This window comes from Haliaeetus leucocephalus, unplaced genomic scaffold (genome assembly GCF_000737465.1).
Source record: "Haliaeetus leucocephalus isolate CR32 unplaced genomic scaffold, Haliaeetus_leucocephalus-4.0 Scaffold802, whole genome shotgun sequence".
Taxonomy (NCBI): domain Eukaryota; kingdom Metazoa; phylum Chordata; class Aves; order Accipitriformes; family Accipitridae; genus Haliaeetus; species Haliaeetus leucocephalus.
Genome location: NW_010973238.1, coordinates 105,734 through 123,392, shown reverse-complemented (window position 1 = coordinate 123,392; position 17,659 = coordinate 105,734). Strand labels below are relative to the sequence as shown.

General features: G+C 62.1%; 2 protein-coding genes across 2 annotated transcripts in view; both read left to right on the top strand.

The window, feature by feature from the left end:
* The first annotated feature begins 11 nt into the window (after positions 1-11).
* On the top strand, positions 12-14,263 carry SLC25A1 (solute carrier family 25 (mitochondrial carrier; citrate transporter), member 1). The gene is made up of 9 exons (XM_010581608.1): positions 12-103; positions 11,458-11,565; positions 11,725-11,824; positions 12,061-12,199; positions 12,690-12,774; positions 12,938-13,042; positions 13,456-13,571; positions 13,908-13,981; positions 14,129-14,263. The coding sequence occupies exons 1-9, from the start codon at positions 13-15 to the stop codon at positions 14,241-14,243; spliced, it is 933 nt and encodes a 310-aa protein (XP_010579910.1). The 5' UTR covers position 12; the 3' UTR covers positions 14,244-14,263.
* Positions 14,264-15,638: 1,375 nt separating this feature from the next.
* The window catches only part of LOC104840590 (somatomedin-B and thrombospondin type-1 domain-containing protein-like), a 3,131-nt gene continuing 1,110 nt past the window's right edge, over positions 15,639-17,659 (top strand). The window contains exons 1-3 of the mRNA XM_010581607.1: positions 15,639-16,163; positions 16,934-17,116; positions 17,252-17,321. Of these exons, the coding sequence (XP_010579909.1) occupies positions 15,956-16,163; positions 16,934-17,116; positions 17,252-17,321 (461 nt within the window). The 5' untranslated portion in view covers positions 15,639-15,955. The remainder of the gene's footprint in view (positions 16,164-16,933; positions 17,117-17,251; positions 17,322-17,659) is intronic.

Here is a 17,659-nt window from a genome sequence, read left to right as displayed (position 1 = left end):
CGCAGCGCGGCCATGCCCGCCCCCGCCGCGCCCCGCCGCCTGGCCGCCGCCGCCCCCGCCGGCAAAGCCAAGCTCACCCACCCCGGCAAGGCCATCCTGGCAGGTAAGCTCCCGCCGAGCTTCTCGTCCCGGGTGGGGTCGCCGCTGCCAGCGTGGGCATCCGTGTTTGGGCGGAGGTTTGCCGCCGCCCGCCCCGGGGGAAGAAGGCAGGGAGCTCCGCCGCGGGTGCTCCGCTGGGAATCGCCCGGCCCCGCTCGGGGGTCGCCGCGCTTTGGGGTTGGGGGGGGTCCTCCCGCCGGGCGAGCCCAGCAGCCCCAAAGCCAGCCCCGCAAAACGTCCCGGTAGCCCCGGGGTAAGGGCGGCCCGCGGCGGAACCGGGATTTTTTTCCTTCGCTCCGACAGATGCATCGTCAGCTCTGCGGGCTGCCGCTGCTCCTGGCGGGGGTCGCGGCGAGGTTGTTCCTGCAACCTGTGGCCTTGCCGGGAAGGTGTCGGTAAGGCAGGGTGGGCACGGGGCTTGCGGCCGTCGCGTTGTTCAGCAGGGCGGATTTTCACGGGAGCAGGAGGGTGTCGAACCGACGGAAGAGGCGGCAGCGGGGGATCTCCTCATGCTCCCTCTGAAGACGTTCAGGGAGAAAGCTGAAGCGGCAGCGCTCCGGTCGTTCCTGCTCCAGTCGCGTCTCGCACGCTGCTTTGATACGGCTCCTCTTACGCTTCTTGGTCCCTCCTTTGTGTCTCGGCATCAATCCCTGTGGATCAGGGCAGGTTTTCCCGTCCAGTTCTGACCAGTTCCGTGGGATCTAAAGAGGCTCCAAGTGCAGCAGTAACTGCAGAGTTAACGCGCTTCCTCCTGCTTGTGGCTGGTTTGAGCTGAATGGAGTCCAAGACAGTCGCAGGCTTGTTAAACTCCTTTGTAGCCCTTCATTAGCTCCCCCGTTTCCCTTGCTGCTCACAGGACAATTCCCAGAGTGGAGATCAGTGTCTTCCCTCCGAAATGAGCCATTGCGGTCTCGACGTGATTGGCATGCTTAGAGCTTTTGTGTTTTCCAGCCAATTCCTCCTCCTACGATTGTGCCTTTGTTCATCTGTCCAACTCCCAGCTCCCTTCCAAGGGCAGAGCTCCAGCCTCCTGTAGCGGGGACCCAGGAGAAGCAAGGCTTTGCCCTCCCCGGCTGGGCGCAGGGAGCCAAGCCCTTACCGTTCTGGCTCTGCCCGCCACCACCGGCCCCTGCCTCGGCAGGCGGCCTCCCCTCGCGCGGCTCCGGAGAACTGCCGGGGACGGCCGCGCTGCGGGAAATGGATGCGAGCGCTGGAGCGTGCAAAGGGTGACGAGGCCTCCCAGTGTCACGTCGCCTGGAGGGGTCTGTGCTGTCACCTGGGCCGAAGGGTCCGGGCATGAGGAGGAAGCAGCTGCGGCCAAACGAGAGGGTGTCCTCTTGTTCAAATGAGACCTACGGTGAGGCCAGGCTCCTCTGGAGCTCTGTGCTCCTCAGGGGTCTCAAGACTTGTGCTGTGTTGTGTCCCCCCCCCGCAGTGGGTTGTTAGTTCAGGTCTTTTCTAATCCCCTTTGATTTAGAGGTCTTTTAAATGAGATTTAATCTACACTTAGGACAGGAAAGATGGGCTGTTTGCTCTCCATCCAGCCTTCGCAGTCTTTCTCAACTCACTGCCCGTGTGTGGCGTGTCAGGTTGTCATTCCCCGGGCCAGTGCATCAGGAGACTTTCATAGCCCTTGTGTAGGTTCGTTACGGGGGATCATCAGCTGTAGATAGCTTATCGACATACTCTGAAAGAAGCTGCCGCAGACTTGCCCTGCTCTCCCCTGGCAGGAAAGTTGCCGTGGGTGTGCCTGGAAGCTGTTCTGGCGTAAAGGGAGGATCATGGTGCTTGTGGCCTCTGCCAGGTGTCAGGCTGGGCAACGCAGCACAAAGCTGCATATGCCCCTGCTTGGAGGAGCCCTTCTGGGTCCACGTGAGCCTGCAGGGGTGGAAGAAGGACCCTATTGAGATGCTAGTCCTCTCCTCGCATGCACCAAATCAGAGTAATTGGTTAATGGGCAGAAATCCAGCCAAGCCTCTATGGTATCTAATTGTATTAGAGAACCACATAGATGGGAGAAGGCTGCTGTTAACTCCCTGCCTCCCGCTCTGCTCGGCCCTTCAGCCCCTTCTGGACATATGCAGTGTCATTTGTGGCTGTCTCTCTTGACTTTAAGGGGTTTGCTGATTGCTCTCAGGGTTTCTCATCTGACATCTGTCTGCACAACGGGTGTGTGCTCCAAAACTCAATCTTCTGGAGAGCTGGAGGTGTTCAAGAGAGGCCATTCCTACTGCGCTGTGCTTCATCAGCCTTGTACTGGTGGAATTAAATAAGCAGCCATCATCCCACCCTGGGTGCATATCTGCTCCCAGACCCAGTGTGTAACTGAGATTCGCTGCCGGGGAGGCACAGCTCTCTCGCACTGCCCAGACCTGAGCAGGCTGGGGCCGGCTTTTTCCTTAAGAGACACAAGTGAAGCCCTGGCTGCCAAGAGCTCTTGTCATTCAGTTATCGCAACAGACAAACGCAAAGTTAAAAATTAATTTGCTAATGGGCTCTCGTTTGTCCAAGCAGTTGTTGTGTGCCAAGGCAGCACTTCACCTTGCTGTGACCATACAGCCGCAGCCGATGCTGCGGCCGTGTGTGGCCTGAGCGCACGAAGGCAGCTTGGCCATCCTGGCCGGGTGGGTGGGTGTTGCTGCCAGGACTTGGTCTTGGGGCTGGTCCGTGCAGACTGGGCTTCCAGAGGGCAGAGCTGAGTGGCTGTGGGTCCCTGTCGCTGTTCAACCCCTACACCCCCTTTGCAAGGGTAAGAGCCCCCCAGGCTCTGAACTGATGGTATAAAGTTGGTTTGCGGGACCTGGCACTGGATCAGAAGTGACATGGCTGTAGGACACTAAGGTTTGGTATCACGTGGCTTAGCTTAAACTCAGTTAAAAGACTGGTAAACATGCAGGCTTTATGCTGAAACGGATATTATCCGTGTCTTTCTAACTCATCTGCTGGCTCAGTTACTTGTTGTAAAGCTGGCATAATTTTCTTGTGAACTCATGAGCTGGTTTGAGGGCCAGCGTGTGTCTCTTCTGCTGGGTAATAACCCGTTAGCAGGCAGACCCAGGAGTTCAGCTGTGTCTCCAGCTTCCTTAGCCAGCTTTCAGTTTCTGTGCACTTGTTTCCAAACAAACCCTTTAGCCAGCCGAACTCCTGTCCCTCCTACCAGCCTCCTGCAGGGCTGGGTGCTGCCAGTCCCCTGCACCGCTCCCAGCATGGGGCCATGCTGTGGTGGGCAAGTGGGGAGCTCAAAATAAAGGCCACAAGTGCTGAGGCAGGAGTGCTGGCTGCAGAGCTGGCAGAGGCGGTCACCCCCGTCTTTCCCCAGATGGCTCCTTGCTGGATTTTCGGGCACCGCAGTGCCCTTAGGTCAGGTTGAGCCAGCCCGCGGTGGACTATTTAGAGCCCAGCACAAATGGTCCTTGCCATTTTGCAGGCAGGCAAACCCCCGCACCCCTGTCCACCTCTTGAAAACTTTGCTCCTGGTTAGCAGGGGCCGTTTGATGAAAGGCTTTGCCCGCCCTGCCCAGACTTAAGTACAGTCTTACTCTGTTTTTAGCCAGCTTTGAAGCCTGGGGCCTGCTCCCTCCCACGGAGAAGCTCCCAGCTGCCTTGCTCTTTGCATGGTACCTCGGCTCGCCCGGGGGCTGGTGCACAGTTGCTATTCCTGCCTACACCTAATCCTGCCTGGTCAGAGAGGCAGGACGCCTGGATGCTGTCCTACATGGTGCTTGATTTGGAAAGAGCTCGCAATGGTCGTGGCTGCTGCTCTGGTGTTTGCTACAAAAATTGAGTACGGCTGGGAAATAGCAGTGACGCGCACCAAGGTCCCAGGAGGAGCATGGGCAGAGGGGAAAGGGACTCTGCAGGGAGAAAGAGAAGGGCCTGCAGGGTAGGGCATGAAGCACACATTTAGCAAGGAGTGCAGGATCACATGAGAAACAAAGCAGTAATTAGAGCTTCAGTTTCCTCTTCTTTGTTAATCTCTTGATACGATCTTTCTTAGGAAATGCTGTACCTACGGAGGAGAGGAGTCAGGGGCTGGTGCGAAAGCTGAGACTTGCTTCTTGCAGAGTAGGACTCCTTTCCCAAAAGTCCTGAGTCCACGTGGGCTTCCAGGGCCATTGCCCTCCTGGGAGGGAGGTTGTGCTGCTGGGAATGGCTGTGGTCTGGCATGCTCCCTGGCTTTTAGATGGATGCCTGGTGCTCGCAGCAGGGTAGGGGATATTCCCGCCTCGATGCCGAGCTGGGGGAGCCAGGTGGTGGGCTGAACATGGCCGTGGGGGAGGATTGGTGAGCATGGAGGGAACCAGCCTTGCCAGGTCTGGTGGCCCTTGGTGCGTCACGCCTGGCTGTGGTTTCCCCTGGGGTTGCCTCCTCTGGCTGTCATCTGTTTGGGGAGTGGGGCAAAAGGAGCACGCTGGCCTTGAGTGTGTCCTTGCCTGTCTGTGAGCCCTCGTGGACTGGAGCTGCTGTGGAAATATAGAGCAGCCCCAAGGCTTCTGGTGCGGGGAGGCTGTCAGCCCCAGGACTGGGAAACCACATCGGGGTGACCAGCTTCTTCAGTCTGAATGAGTTCTGTGTGAGCTGGGGTTAACCCTGGGCTTTGAAATGTGAGTTTCTGAGATTTTCGCATGCCTGATGCTCTGCTTGACATTCTGCAGGCAACCATTTTCTCTGGGTTGACGTAAATGATCGGAAGGAGCCATCCGTCTTCCCAGAGGCGATGAGCACCGTGAGCTGACAGCTCAGGGATGTTGCAGTGTCTCTCATCTCTTGATGGCCTTGTGCGGTGCATGCCAATGCAGCCTCCCTGCTCCTGCATGGGCGGTGGTGACCCTGTGCTTGTGCCCTGAGGTCTCAGGTCACCTCCTGACAGCAGGGGTTGATTTTTTTGCCATCTCTTCTCCCTCCCTGTGCTCCAGAGCCTGGTACAGCAGTCATTCCCCTGTGCTGGTGGCAGGGGGACCAGAGCTTGTCCCCGGGGAAGCCTCAGTCCCAGCAATGGCTCCTTCATCTAGCTACGGGGCTGTGCTAGGGGAGGCATCCAGCAGCCCTGGGCTCCCTGTTGCCTGTCTTCAGAAAGAGTTTTGGACACTTAAAAAGTAGGTGTCTGAAGCAGCGTGGTGGGTTGGCCAGAAGCCAGCTCACGGCGGTGGAGCCGAGGCCTTGGGGTGCGCAGGGCAGCGGGGCGAAGGTGGATTGAGCTGGGATGGGGGACTTGGCAGTCGCCAAAGGTGGGGTCAGCGCCGAAGGCAGACGATGCTGTGACTGCAAGCAAAGGGAAATGGCTTCTGCCACCCTACTCACAGCCAAGAAGTTTAAAATATAATAATGATTTATTGCAGTATTGGCCCATTGAGAAGTAAATGCAAAGAGGCGATGAATGAGCAGGTTGTGAAAGGGTGGCCTGTTGAAACAGGTTGGTTCCAGTAAGATTAGGGACAAATTACTCCATCCCATCCACAGCATTATCTGCAGCGCTGTTTGCACGGAGCTGTTTACCTACCCGATGGCACAGGGTACAGAGAGGTGCATTTCATATTTGTCGTTCTGTGTATCACTGGTGGGGGGATCAGACTTTTGCCAGCCTGGCCGTAGGGCACTCCCCTGACGAAAGTGGCCACGTGTGTATTTACCGATGGACATGCTGAACCCCCATGTCCCCCGTTGGCCTTGCCCCTATCAGATAGGAGATTGTCCAAGGATCTCTAGCCCTAGCGCAGGGGGATGGACACCCTCTGAGAAGGGCTGGCCTGTCATAAGTCACGTTTTTTCCCTTCTAACCAAAACGCAGGTAATCTTCTGGCAGTCTGGCTTGGTGGAAGCAGCCCTCCCCGATCTCAGCACCATAGAAGACCTTTCCCCATCGAGCAGCCCCCATGGTGGTTTTCCCCAAGGATGGGGCTGCAGATGGGTGATGGAGGGCTGTGCGCGGCAGGAGAAGGTGCCCAGGCGAGGACCTGCCAAAAGCCAGCTCTCCGGCGAGGCGCCTGCCTGCTCCTGAGCCAGGCTCTGCCCCTGAGCCCATTTCACAAGATGGCCCGTGGTGGGACGGTGTGGGGAGGGTGGAGCCCGTTAAACCCGTTTCACCACTGCAGGCATGGTAGGATTTCTCCACGGCTGCCTTTAGCTGGGTTATATTAATGGGATGGCTCAAGAGCAGCACGGATGGCTGCCGAGAGGGGGTCAATCCTTCAGCGGCAGAGAGGTCTGTGCTGCTGATGGGGCAGCACCTGGGCTGCAGAGAACTGTCATGAGCTGGCAGTAGGTGTTTCTGCCTCCCTGATTTGTAGCACCCTGCTGGTCTTTGATTCTTCTAAATTTTTTCTTTTTTTATTTCCCCAGCTCTGAAAGCTGTCTCAGCTAACGGGGAAGGGCACCAAGTCCCCTTGTGAGGGTAGGAACCGTAAGCACAGCATCCAGGAGGCAGGCAGGATTGCCTGCTGTGCCCACAGCATTGTGGTCTGGGTAATGAGTCTCAGCTCCTCAGCTCACCCCTTACACCTGCACCTTCTGCAAGTGGGTCCCGTGTCCTCCGAACAGGAGGGAACATGGGGTCAGCTTTTGCTGGTGCTCTGGAGAGGAGCTGGAAGCCTGTTTGTGCCTTTCCACTGCCCTGAGCCTCACAGCTGGCAGAAGGGGGCAAGCTTCAGGCATGAGTCCTGTGAGAGCTCTGCTGCTTTGCTTCCAGGCCCTTAGGAATAATTTCCTCTGGCCTGAAAGGATCCTGCCAAATCTGAAGTTAAAAGGAGCTTTTTGTATGGAAATCGGGTGCTTGCGTTATCTGCATGTGAAATTACCCTTAAAATGGAGAGGCTGAAATGGCTCTCCAGGTGCTCACTTCTCATCAGAGCTGCACAGAGACCTGCTGCTCAGTCCGCAGGAGCAGGATGCTTTTGCAGGCGCAGTCGCTCGCAGGAGTGGCAGAGGGCCAGTGCCACCTCCTGCCCCTCTGTGGCTCCCAAACAGGGCAGTGGGTGCTCGCTGGGGCGCTTGCCTCTGGGTGGGGGTTTGCAGGGGGTGGCAGTGCCCGCCCCAGCTGCGCAGCCTTGGTTTGTGTCAGTCCCTGCGGCTCTGCTCGTTTTCTCCATTGCGGCTGTATCCTCTGGCCCTTGGCACCCACCCTGTCCTGGGTGCTAGAGCTGGGGTCCCCGGGACAGGCTGGTCAAGGGGTGGGTAGTGGCATCCCCAGAAGCTGCTCACTAATGGGGTTTGAGGTCATTAGCTGAACCTGCGTGCACCAATGCCATCACGCGCTGCTTCACGTCACAGGGGGCAGCACCCTCCTGCTGTCCCCAAAAACCCTCTTCTTCTTGCCAACTCTCCCCAGCCGTGTCCAAGGGCTGCGGCCACGTCCCCGAATAACTCTGCTGGCCCCTCCACAAAGGAGAACTAAACTTTTTCTGGGAAAACCATGCCAAGTGGCTGACAAACAGATATTTTTCCCTTCTCTCCCTTCCCTGCTGGGCCTGTGGGATCAGGACTGCTGGCAGCTGGGGTGCTTGCAGGCTTGCTGCTGGTGGGGAGCCATTCCTGCAGGATCCCCCCAGCTGGAGGCACCTTCCCCGGATCCAGACAGAGCGACCTTCCCTGAAGGACGTCCTCTCTCCTCTGGCTCCACTGTATCTAGCTAATAACTGAGAGCCTCGGCTCAGCATCTGGGCTGCCCCACTTGCTCTTTCACCTCCTGAGCGCTCGCTGCTGGCTGTTCCTGCTGACTCTGCGGTGTTGCAAAAGCTGAAGCTGCCGGTTAAAGTCCGGGTAAACAGGTTGCAAAGCCCTGGGCAGCCCTGGCGAGGGAGGGGGGTTGGAAGAAGCTGCTGCTCGTGGGCAATGGAGTGATTTATTTGCACAGAATAAGGCTTCTGCTGGAATAAAACGGCACGGGGAGAGGACGCTCGACAGCAGAGTGGGACCTCTGATGGATCTCGATTCCAGAGAGGAAAGGGGCTGCAGGGCGGGTGGTTTGTGCCGCCCCATCTCTCTGCAGGCAGAGGAAAACAGATTAAAATTGCCCCAAGTCACGGAGCGTGTCTGGAGTCCCTGCTCCGTGCAACTTCCCATGGGATTTGTGGCCAGAGTAATACCGGGGGGCAGGGAGGGGACCTGGCAGTGCAGGCAGCAGACATCCCTGAGCAGAAGATTCTCCTCTGGGTGCGTTTCCCTGAACAGACCTGTTCGCCTGCCCTGTAATACACCTGTGCGCTGCTGCCCAAGGGGTGTTGGAGCGTGTCCTGGCAGCCTTTGGGCAGGGTCTCCGGCGAGTGGTGATGGAGGCAGTCAGGGTGCCAGTGTCCAGCCGTGCCCCTGCCAGGGTGACGTGTATGTGCCGCAGTGTGCCAGGGAGGCAGCCGCTTTCGGTGGCTCTGGGATGGGGATGCTTTTTGCATCCAACTCCCCGGTTTGCTGTGGGGAGCCAGTGCGGACGCCCCATTCCTCCTTCCTTGGCTTGGGCGGCCTCAGTGACCCAGTGGCTGCCCACGCTGTCCCTTTGCCGGTACGCTTCACAGGCTGCTGTGGATGTGGCTTTGCCCGTGGGATGCCGGGCAGAGCCCCTCAGCCTCCCCTGCGTGGACAAATGCCCTTAATCCTGGTGGCTGCTGAGGTTGCAGGAGGTGCAGCATCCCACCCTGTGCCGTTTCGCATGGCTGCTGTGAGCCGGGATGCTGGTTGCCCCTGGACTGGTGCTTGTCCCGGGTGTTTCCCTGCTGACTGGCTCCCAGAGGTGCTGGGGCAGCAGCTGGTGCTCAGGGACCGAGAGGGAACAAATATTTACAGCTCTTAAAATGTCCAGCACTTCACATCTGCAGTGTAGGAGGGAGGGAAGTGGCCTTGGCAGCACTTGGGGCATTCGTGTGGCTGCAGTGGCAGCGAGGCTGGTGGCATAGTGGTGTGTAGCAGCATGGAAAGGTGCCAGCCAGTGCTCAGCTTTTCAGGGACCATTGCACCCAGCTGGAGGACGCTGCTCCTCATTGCGCTGCTCACCGGAGACCTGCCAGCTGCTCCCACAGGAGCCGTTTGGCTTTGCAGGAGAAATTACAGCGCTCGGCCAGCCCCCGTGCCGCGGGACCGGCAGCGTCCGCCATCTCTGACGGACGCTCCAAGGACGGGAGAGGGTTGAGGGGGCAGCGGGAGAGCTCTGGGGACCCTGGGGACGGTGGCTGTCCTCCCGTGGTGCCCCGGGGGAGAGCCGGCAACTGGCCACAGTGGCGCGAACCGGCCTCGCTGCGGCTGCCGCAGCTTCTTCCCACGCTGCCAAGGCCCAGGGTGCCGCGGAGGCGTAAAGGCCGGCGGCGTCGCCCATCGCCGCCTCCCGGGAGGTGCCTGCTTGGTCCCGGGCTGAGCAGCTCCGGCCTCTCCTGGGAACTCAGGGAAACAAGGGGCCTTTGTCCGCTGCGGTGGAGCCGGGCTGGCCTCGAGCCCTGTACCCGGCACCCCACGGGGCCGGGATGCTGCCAGGCTGGGCCGGCAGGTCCTGCCCTGGGTATGGGGGACCGGCGCGCGGTGTCACGGTGTCCCCATCCCCACCATGCCTATGGGAGGAGGGGGATAACTCTTTGGGCACGGGGCTGGGCTTTCCCGTCGTCCCGGCTGTGCTGAGCACTGGTATGGCTTCTTGGCTACCTTGGGGAGGATGAGCGCAGCCCGCTGCTTCTTGTGCCTAGGGAAAAAAAAAAAACAAACCAGGATAAGGCTGTTTTAAGGTGGGTGCTGCCCAGCTGCTGGAGGGAGTGCAGCAAGGCTGCTTTCCTTTCCCTCTAGAAGGACGCAGCTGAGGGAAGGCAGCGGTGCCCCAGGGGATGCCAGCCTGCCCGCCGGGACCTCCCCACGCTGGGTGAGCAGTTTCACTGGTGGCACTCTGCGGGAGGGAGCTGGAGGCAGCACCAGAGAGATGAAGGGTCTCTCTTGTAAATTTGGAGGCTATACAGAAATAAGACTGTAGGAGAAACTCCCCTGGTCCGAGGAGCTGGGGCTGCCTGCTGTCGTCACAGGGAACAGCCATGGCCCAGCTCCCCGTCCCATGGGCCGCGGTGTCCCCTATCAGCGTCCCCTCGCAGGGTACTTCGGAGGGTGCTGATAAGCAGAGCTGTGCTCTGCCGTGCAGCGCTTGGCCGCAGAGCGGGATAACCCACCGCTGCACCCAGCCCCTGCGCCAGCCCTTCCCCTGATGGCAGCGTGTTCCCTCTGGGCCGTGACGAGGCTGCGGTGGCTGTGGCAAGAGCCGCGGTGCTGCTGAGTCACACGGAGGACGTGGCGGGGCCGGAGTGGCAGGCGGAGGCGGTATGGGAGACTGGGAGCTGGCAGCCGACCTGTCCCCGTGCTGTGCCGTGTCCCGCCGGCTGGGATCCAATTTGCCCTCCCTGGGCAAGGAGCTGGGAGACCCTCGGGGGCCGCTCTCGTGGGTGCTGAGCCCCAGTGGCAGCATTGCATGGCTCCCCACCATTGCACAGTGCATAGCTTTGCCCCAGAGTCGGCTCTTGCCGTGGCCTGGGCTGCAGCAGGGTTTGCCCCTGCAAGGCGTGGGGGAACCTGGCTTGGCCCCACATTTTCTCCTTGCACCGGCACAAAGAGCTCCCGCTGCTCGGCAGGACCAGGCTGCGCTTTGGTGCAGGGAAATGAGCTGCGCGGTTGTTAGCCGGCCGGCCGGGGGTGAGCCCAGCTCCTGGGGACCTCCAGCCCAGCTGGGGTCGGCTCCGCTGCCCCGAGGCACCTCGTGGCAGGGCCGGCTGTAGGGGCTTCAAGCGAGCCAACGGGAGCCCAAAAACCGAGAGTTGGCATCACTTGCTGCCAGGGTGCCGGCGCGTCCCCGGGCCACGGCAGGAAAGTCTTCAGCCGGTGTAATCAGCACCCAGCAGCCGCCGCCGCGTGAGCATGGGTTGGCCAGACGGGCTTGATGATAATTGCGCTTCTGCGCTGGCACAGCTGGGTCTGCAAATGGGCTCCTGCTGGCGCTGGGCGAGTAGTGCTGGGCTTGTGCAGCGCTGCTGGGCTCTGTCAGGTTTATAAATAAATGCAGGGTGTGGGGCTCCGGAGGGGGACAGGTGCCGTTGAGGGGGAAACAACGCTGAAGCAGTAGCCGTGGGTGCGGTGTTTTGCCCGGTTTTCTGACCCCTTTGGCCGATCGCCTCGCCGACTCTTGCCGTGGCCAGGCGGTGATGCCTGTGCCGGGTGCCAGGTTGGCGCAGGGCCCCGCTGCCATGTGAAGTCCCCAGGGGTTTGGCGAGGCCAGGGACACCGCGTCCCAGCCCAGACCTGGCTGCCAGAGGTCCCGGGCTCAGCCGTCGTGGAGCCGGCAGCAGCCGCGCAGCGCTGGACGGGCAGAGAGCTGCTCCCGGCCCCAGCGTCCCCTCCTCTCCCTCCCAGGTGGCCTGGCCGGAGGGATCGAGATCTGCATCACATTCCCCACCGAGTACGTGAAGACGCAGCTGCAGCTGGACGAGAAGGCAAACCCTCCCCGCTACAAGGGCATCGGTGAGCGTGCGCCCGGTGCCCTGCCCCAAGCCGCCGGCCGGATTCGGAGGCTCTGATGGAGGCTGGTTGGAGCTGGGGGGGATGAGCGGGGTTTGGCGGGGTGGCACGGTGGTCCTCGGCGTGGCGGATGACGGCGGTGGCCTCTCTGTTCTGCCGTAGGGGACTGCGTGAAGCAGACTGTCCGTGACCATGGCGTCCGGGGGTTGTACCGGGGGCTCAGCTCGCTGGTGTACGGCTCCATCCCCAAGGCTGCCGTCAGGTAGGTGTCCCCCATGGCATGGGGTGAGTTGGAGGGGGGACCCTGGGCAGCAACAAAACGAGGGGGTGGGTTTGCCCTTGGGGTCCCCAGCGGCACTTTGCCGAAGCCGGGCACTTTCCCGGACAGGGACGGTCCTCTCGCAGGGTGCGTGGCTGCTCCTGGAGACAGACCCAGAGCAGGGGGGTGCAGCCCCCCCGGCCGGGCACCCGGGGGATGGCACGGTGGCTCCTTCGCAGGTTCGGGATGTTCGAGTTCCTCAGCAACCAGATGAGAGACGAGAAGGGGCGGCTGGACAGCACGCGGGGCCTCGTCTGCGGGCTGGGCGCCGGCGTGGCTGAGGCCGTGGTGGTGGTCTGCCCCATGGAGACCATAAAGGTGGGTGGGAGGCAGCCACCAGCGTCCCCCCGCCCCGGCACCCTTCCCCAGGCCGGGTTGGGAGGGGGCGAGAGCCAGGGATGCCCGGCTTTTGGAGCCCTGAGGGCTGCGTGGGTTTGCTTGGGCTGGTTTTGTAGGGGAGGAGCTGATGTTGGAAAGCCCCGTGGAGAGGTCAGGTCCGGCAGTTGTGGCCCTTTCCCCGCTCCAGGGAGGAGCCCCCCCACCCACGAGCCATCCTGTTGCCTATTTTAGTACCGTAAAACCCACGTGGTCGCTCGCAGAGGCAGTTTCCCAGGTTTTCCTCTGCAAAATGCACGGCTCGCCATGGGCAAAGGCTTCCTCTGTGGTCTCACCTGGCGTTGTCTGGCCACGTGGGTCAGCTCCGATCTCGGGACCGTCCCTGGAGCAAGGCGAGAGGTGGCCGGCAGCCCTCTGGGGCCATTGCATCTCTCCTTGCCTCAGCCAGGACGAGCACATCGTCTCCCCACAGGTGAAGTTTATCCATGACCAGTGCTCCCCCAAGCCCAAATACCGCGGCTTCTTCCACGGCGTCCGGGAGATCGTTCGGGAACAAGGTGAGTCCCGGGGAAGTGCCACCCTGATCCCCTGGGTAGTCCCATGCTGCGGGGACGGGGCGGGAGATGGGGGACAGGTACCGGCTGGGACCGGCAGCCTGGGGAGGTTTTTCTCTGCCTGGGTGAGGCTGGTGCTCCTCTCCAACACCCTCTCTTGCTGCAGGACTGAAAGGGACCTACCAGGGCTTAACCGCAACTGTTCTGAAGCAAGGATCAAACCAGGCCATCCGCTTCTTCGTCATGACCTCCCTCAAGAACTGGTACAAAGGTACGGTGCCCCCGTCCCCCCAGGCCACCCTGGCTACGTCGCTGGCTCCCCCAGCCCATCCCTGGGAGCTGGGCTTGGCCTTTCCATCAGCACACCCTCCACTTCTCGTGGCTCGGCCTCTTGTGATGGAGAAAGATGAAAGCCAGGGCATGTGGGCCCCAGCGCATGGGCCTGAAGGGTCCTGGTGCTGGAGCATCAGCTTGACCCCCACCCTGAGCCCCTCAGTGCTGCGTGGGCTCTGCGGGGCTGGTGCTGCCGGATGGTCACCTCCAAACACCCTGGTCCCCAGCTCAGCACGGCACAAGCCCTGACCACGAGCAGCCAGACCTGGGACCTTCCTTGCGGGGTCCCTCAGGGATGCCGTGCTTCATCCCCACACCACCACTCTGCCCTCAACCTCTCCTCCTTCCCAGGGGACGATCCCAACAAGGTCATCAACCCCTTCGTCACGGGAGTGTTTGGAGCCCTCGCCGGAGCTGCGAGCGTCTTCGGCAACACCCCCTTGGACGTGGTGAAGACGAGGATGCAGGTATGGCAGCGGGACGTGGCGTGGGACCGCTCTGCCTGCGGCAGGCTGGGCTCACCCGCTGTTTGGGAGCCGTTTTGTGCAGCCCCCGGGGCAGGCGCCCGATGTTGGCGAGGTTTGGGAGACGCCTGGGGACGCTGACCCCTCGCAGCCGGGCTGTGGGGGTGCTGGGAAGCGTTTGCACGGAGGTGGGGATGCTCATTGCTGGGTTTGGTGGCCCGTAGCAGCGAAGGGGGATCGGTTCCTCCTGGTGCACCCCCAGCTCTCTGCCTCCCCCATGAAATCCCCCCAGATGCCCCCCTGGCTCCGGCCTCTGACCCTGCTTTTCCCATCCCGCAGGGGCTGGAAGCACACAAGTACAAGAGCACCTGGGACTGCGCCTACCAGATCATGAAATACGAAGGGCCCCTGGCGTAAGCCCTGCGGCGGGGGTGGGCGAGGGGCGGCAGTGGGGTCAGCCCCAGTGGGGGGGGCACGGGGGGTGGCCCGGGGTGGGGAGAACGGGTGAGGAGGGGGCTGCGAGGGCGCCCAGCCCCACAGACCCCCTCTATCCCCGGCAGGTTTTACAAGGGCACAGTGCCTCGCCTGGGCCGCGTCTGCCTTGACGTGGCCATCGTCTTCGTCATCTACGATGAGGTGGTCAAGTTCCTCAACAAGGTGTGGAAAACGGACTGAGGGGGGCCGGGCCGGGGCGGCCCCCGCCACCCTCGCCCCGCGGGGCTGCAGCTGGAGAGCCACGACCAAGCCCGCGGCTGCCGGCCGGCGCTGCCCGGGGCCGATCCTGCCCCACGCGCGCACCCTCCCCCCAAACCCAGCCACCTTTATGTTTAGGAACAGGCTCTGGAGCAGGTTAAATTATTAGTTGTGTGCTAAAAGGAGCGGGGAGAGAGCAGCATCCCAGCATCCAGAACCCCAGCATTCCAGTTACGCCCCCCCCAATCCCCTGGTGACACGTTCCCCCTGGTCCCGCATCGCCTGCCAGGGCTGGTTATCCAGGGTGAGGTGTCCTCTGGGACAGTGGACCTGTGCCCCTAGGGTCCCCGGCAGCCAGGAGCTGCCGGCTGCCTGGGGGGGGCAGCTCTTTTGGGGGTGCTGAGAGTCTCTCGGAGCCATGTGGGTACGATGGCCGAGCTGTGCACCAGGCATCGCAGCTGGCAGAGGCTCTTGGGGCTGACACTGCGGGCTGGGAGCGATGGACCGGGTCTCCCAGCGGCTCTGGGGGGGGGGGCCCACCAGCCCCGCACCCCCTGGGACGGGAGGGCAGTGACCCACTGGCACAGCCCCAGGCTCTCTCCTCTCTTCTCCCTGCCAGCACCGAGACCCCTTCGGGTGCAGCATCCCAGCCCCCGGGTCCCACTCAGCCCTGGGTTGCTGCCCCAAATTGCACATACAGCCAGGCCTTTGATTCTCCTCGCCGCAGGGCCGGGATTGGGGCGAGCCGGGTGCCCCCATCACTTGCCGTTTACAGTCGAGATGCGTGTGCGAGCCGGGGTGAATAGGCGCAGCCCCGTGCTGCAGACTTGGCTCCTCAGCCGGGGTGCAAACCCCTTCTTCTGCCACATTCCCCCCCATCTGCCCTCCCGCCACCTCTCCATGGCCCCATAGGTAATCCCGTAGCTTTCAGAGCTTCACGCTGACCCACTAACACCCGTGGCCGTGGGGCCGGAGTCCTGCCCTGCCCTGTGCCGGGCTTGGCCCTGCCAGATTTGTGCCAAACTTCTCCCAAAGGAGCCGAGGGGGGCGTGGGAGCCAGGGCTCGACCCGTCCCTCCTTCCTCCTGTCCCCAGTGATGAACGCAGCCTTAACACAGGAGGGCGAAGGAGGAGAAGGAAAGCCTGGGCACGGTTTACCTGCGGCTTTCTGCTCTGAAGCCAGTGAGGGTTGGGTTGGCTTTTTCTTTTTTTTTTTTTATTATTCTGTTTTACATTTGCAATTTGAATAAAATCAGTCTGGCTTTAGCAGCTGCGTTGGCGTCCGGGCTGTGCTGAGCGGGCAGCGAGCGGCTCCAGCGATGCGGGCGGGTCGGGGAATGGGGTTGCCCATCACGTCGAGCTGGCGCTCCCAGGGGAACATCGGCTTCAACCCAGCGGTGCCCGTTCACAGATGCTCCCAGGCAGCTCTGGGGTTGCACCGTCCCATGCACGGCGTTTTATTAAGCATCCTGGTTAATTTCATGAAGTCCTCACCCCAGCCACAGAGCGAAGAGCCAGGATGGCGAGGGGCGGTGGAGCAGAAGGGAACAGGCTTTGTCCCCCCGCCCAGCCCAGGGGCGGTGCGGCCGGGGCTCCCAACGCCGCCTCGCTCCTCGCCCAGCGTTTGCTGGCTTGGGGGAAAGCCATCCTTTGGGGAGAAAGCCGTCTCTTGCGGGCTTGTAGGGTCCCGGTGCCATGCGGGGCCTGCTGCTCTGGGGGGGCTGGCTGCTGGCTGCCGGCTACCTGGTGGGTGCCACGGGCAGCTGCCGGCACCGGTGCTGCCCGGGCAGGAATAACGCCTGCTGGGTCGCAGGCGCCCGCCGGGCTCGCTGTTACTGCGACTCGTACTGCGAGAGGACGGGCGACTGCTGCGAGGACTACCATGCCACGTGCCGCCATGCCGGTGAGTGGCGGGAGGGGATGGCACTGGCCGAACCGTGTGCCGGTGGAGTCCCGGGGCTGAGGACGCCAGCCTGGGCCGCTGCTTTTGGTGGCAGGTGTTTGCTATTATCTGTTAGCCCCGTGCTTTGAGCAGCAACGGGATGTGTCTGGGGGCACCAGCTGGGCTGGATTTGGAGCAATATCCCGATTTTCCGCTTTTTTCCACGCCGAGTGTCTGGCTGCTCCCAGTGCAATAAGAGAGCCTGCAGGGGTGGCCTCTGGTCGGCAGCTGATGGTAGCGCTGTTGTTTCAAGCCTCGGCGTTGTCAGTGTGAGACGTGAGCAGGATGAGCCCCGGCATCGCCTCCGCTGCTGTTGCAGGCGGGGCCTTGGGGACACGGGAACCGGGGGGTGACAAAACAGGGAGTCTGGGCTTGGTGGGGGGGGTGTGTGTGCAGAGCCAGCCCGCCCTGGGGACCCTAAACCCAGGCAGGCGCCGACCGCGGCCCCCCGGACAATTGCAGCAGTCAGCCCTCCCTAATCTCTGGGGAGATTAGCGGGGTCCCAGCTCAGCGCGATGCAGAGCGGCGGCCAGCGGCACGGGTATAAAGGCCTGCGGAAGCGGTGCACGATGCCGCTGCCACGGCCCGGGATCGGGGGAGAGGGGCTGCCGGGGTCACCCCGGCCCTTCCTCCCCGCTCCCATGTGCTGCATCTTCCCCGCTCTCCTCCTTCCATCTTTCACGCCCTTGAAGCTCTCTCTTTTTCCCCCTTCTCCCCTGGCCCGCCAGCAGCGGTGGGCTGCGCGGTGGGACCCTGGGGGCCGTGGAGCGGGTGCAGCTCCCCGTGCGGGGTCGGCAGCAAGGCCCGCAGCCGCCAGGTCACCGTTCCGCCCCGGCACGGAGGGGAGCCGTGTCCCGACCTCAAGCAGCGCCGCGGCTGCCTGGGGGAGCACCCGACCTGCGGGACGGCCGAAGGTAACGCGGGTCCCGCCAGGGATGCCCACCTCCCTCGTGCGTCACCGTCCCCTGGTGCTGCCGCCGTCCCCGCTGCCTGTCCTGGGGTGTCTTTAACCATCTATGTGTCCCCCCCCTCGGCTGCTCTTCTCCCAGAGGTGGCCAAGATATTACCCGACTCCTTCAGCCGGGACTTCAGGGATGCCTGGCGAAGAGCTGGGCTGCTGCTGCCGGAGGAGCTGTCTGGGTAGGTACGGGGCTGGGGCCCCTCTGCACCCCCCCCAAAACTGCCACCCCTCTGCACAACCCCCTGCAGCCATGGCCCCTTTCCAACCCCCAAATCCAAGGCCTCTTTGCCCCCCCCCAGCCATTACCCTTCTATGGCCCCTCTGCACCCTTTCCTAGACCCACGGCCCATTTGCACCCCCCTAGAGCCAATACCCTTTTCCCCCACCCCAGCCCCGTGGCCCCTTTGCACCCCCCTACAAAACTATGGACCCTTTGCACCCCCCTCTTAGAGCTGTGACCCCTTTGCACCCCTCCAGAGCCACTACCCTTCCACCT

What these genes read in the sequence shown, in the direction of transcription:
- SLC25A1 (XM_010581608.1), top strand. Translation starts at nt 13, where the DNA reads ATGCCCGCCCCCGCCGCGCCCCGCCGCCTGGCCGCCGCCGCCCCCGCC. An exon ending in TCCCCGCTACAAGGGCATCG is followed by an intron (nt 11,566 to 11,724) that starts GTGAGCGTGCGC and finishes GTTCTGCCGTAG; the next exon opens with GGGACTGCGTGAAGCAGACT. An exon ending in CCTCAAGAACTGGTACAAAG is followed by an intron (nt 13,043 to 13,455) that starts GTACGGTGCCCC and finishes CCTCCTTCCCAG; the next exon opens with GGGACGATCCCAACAAGGTC.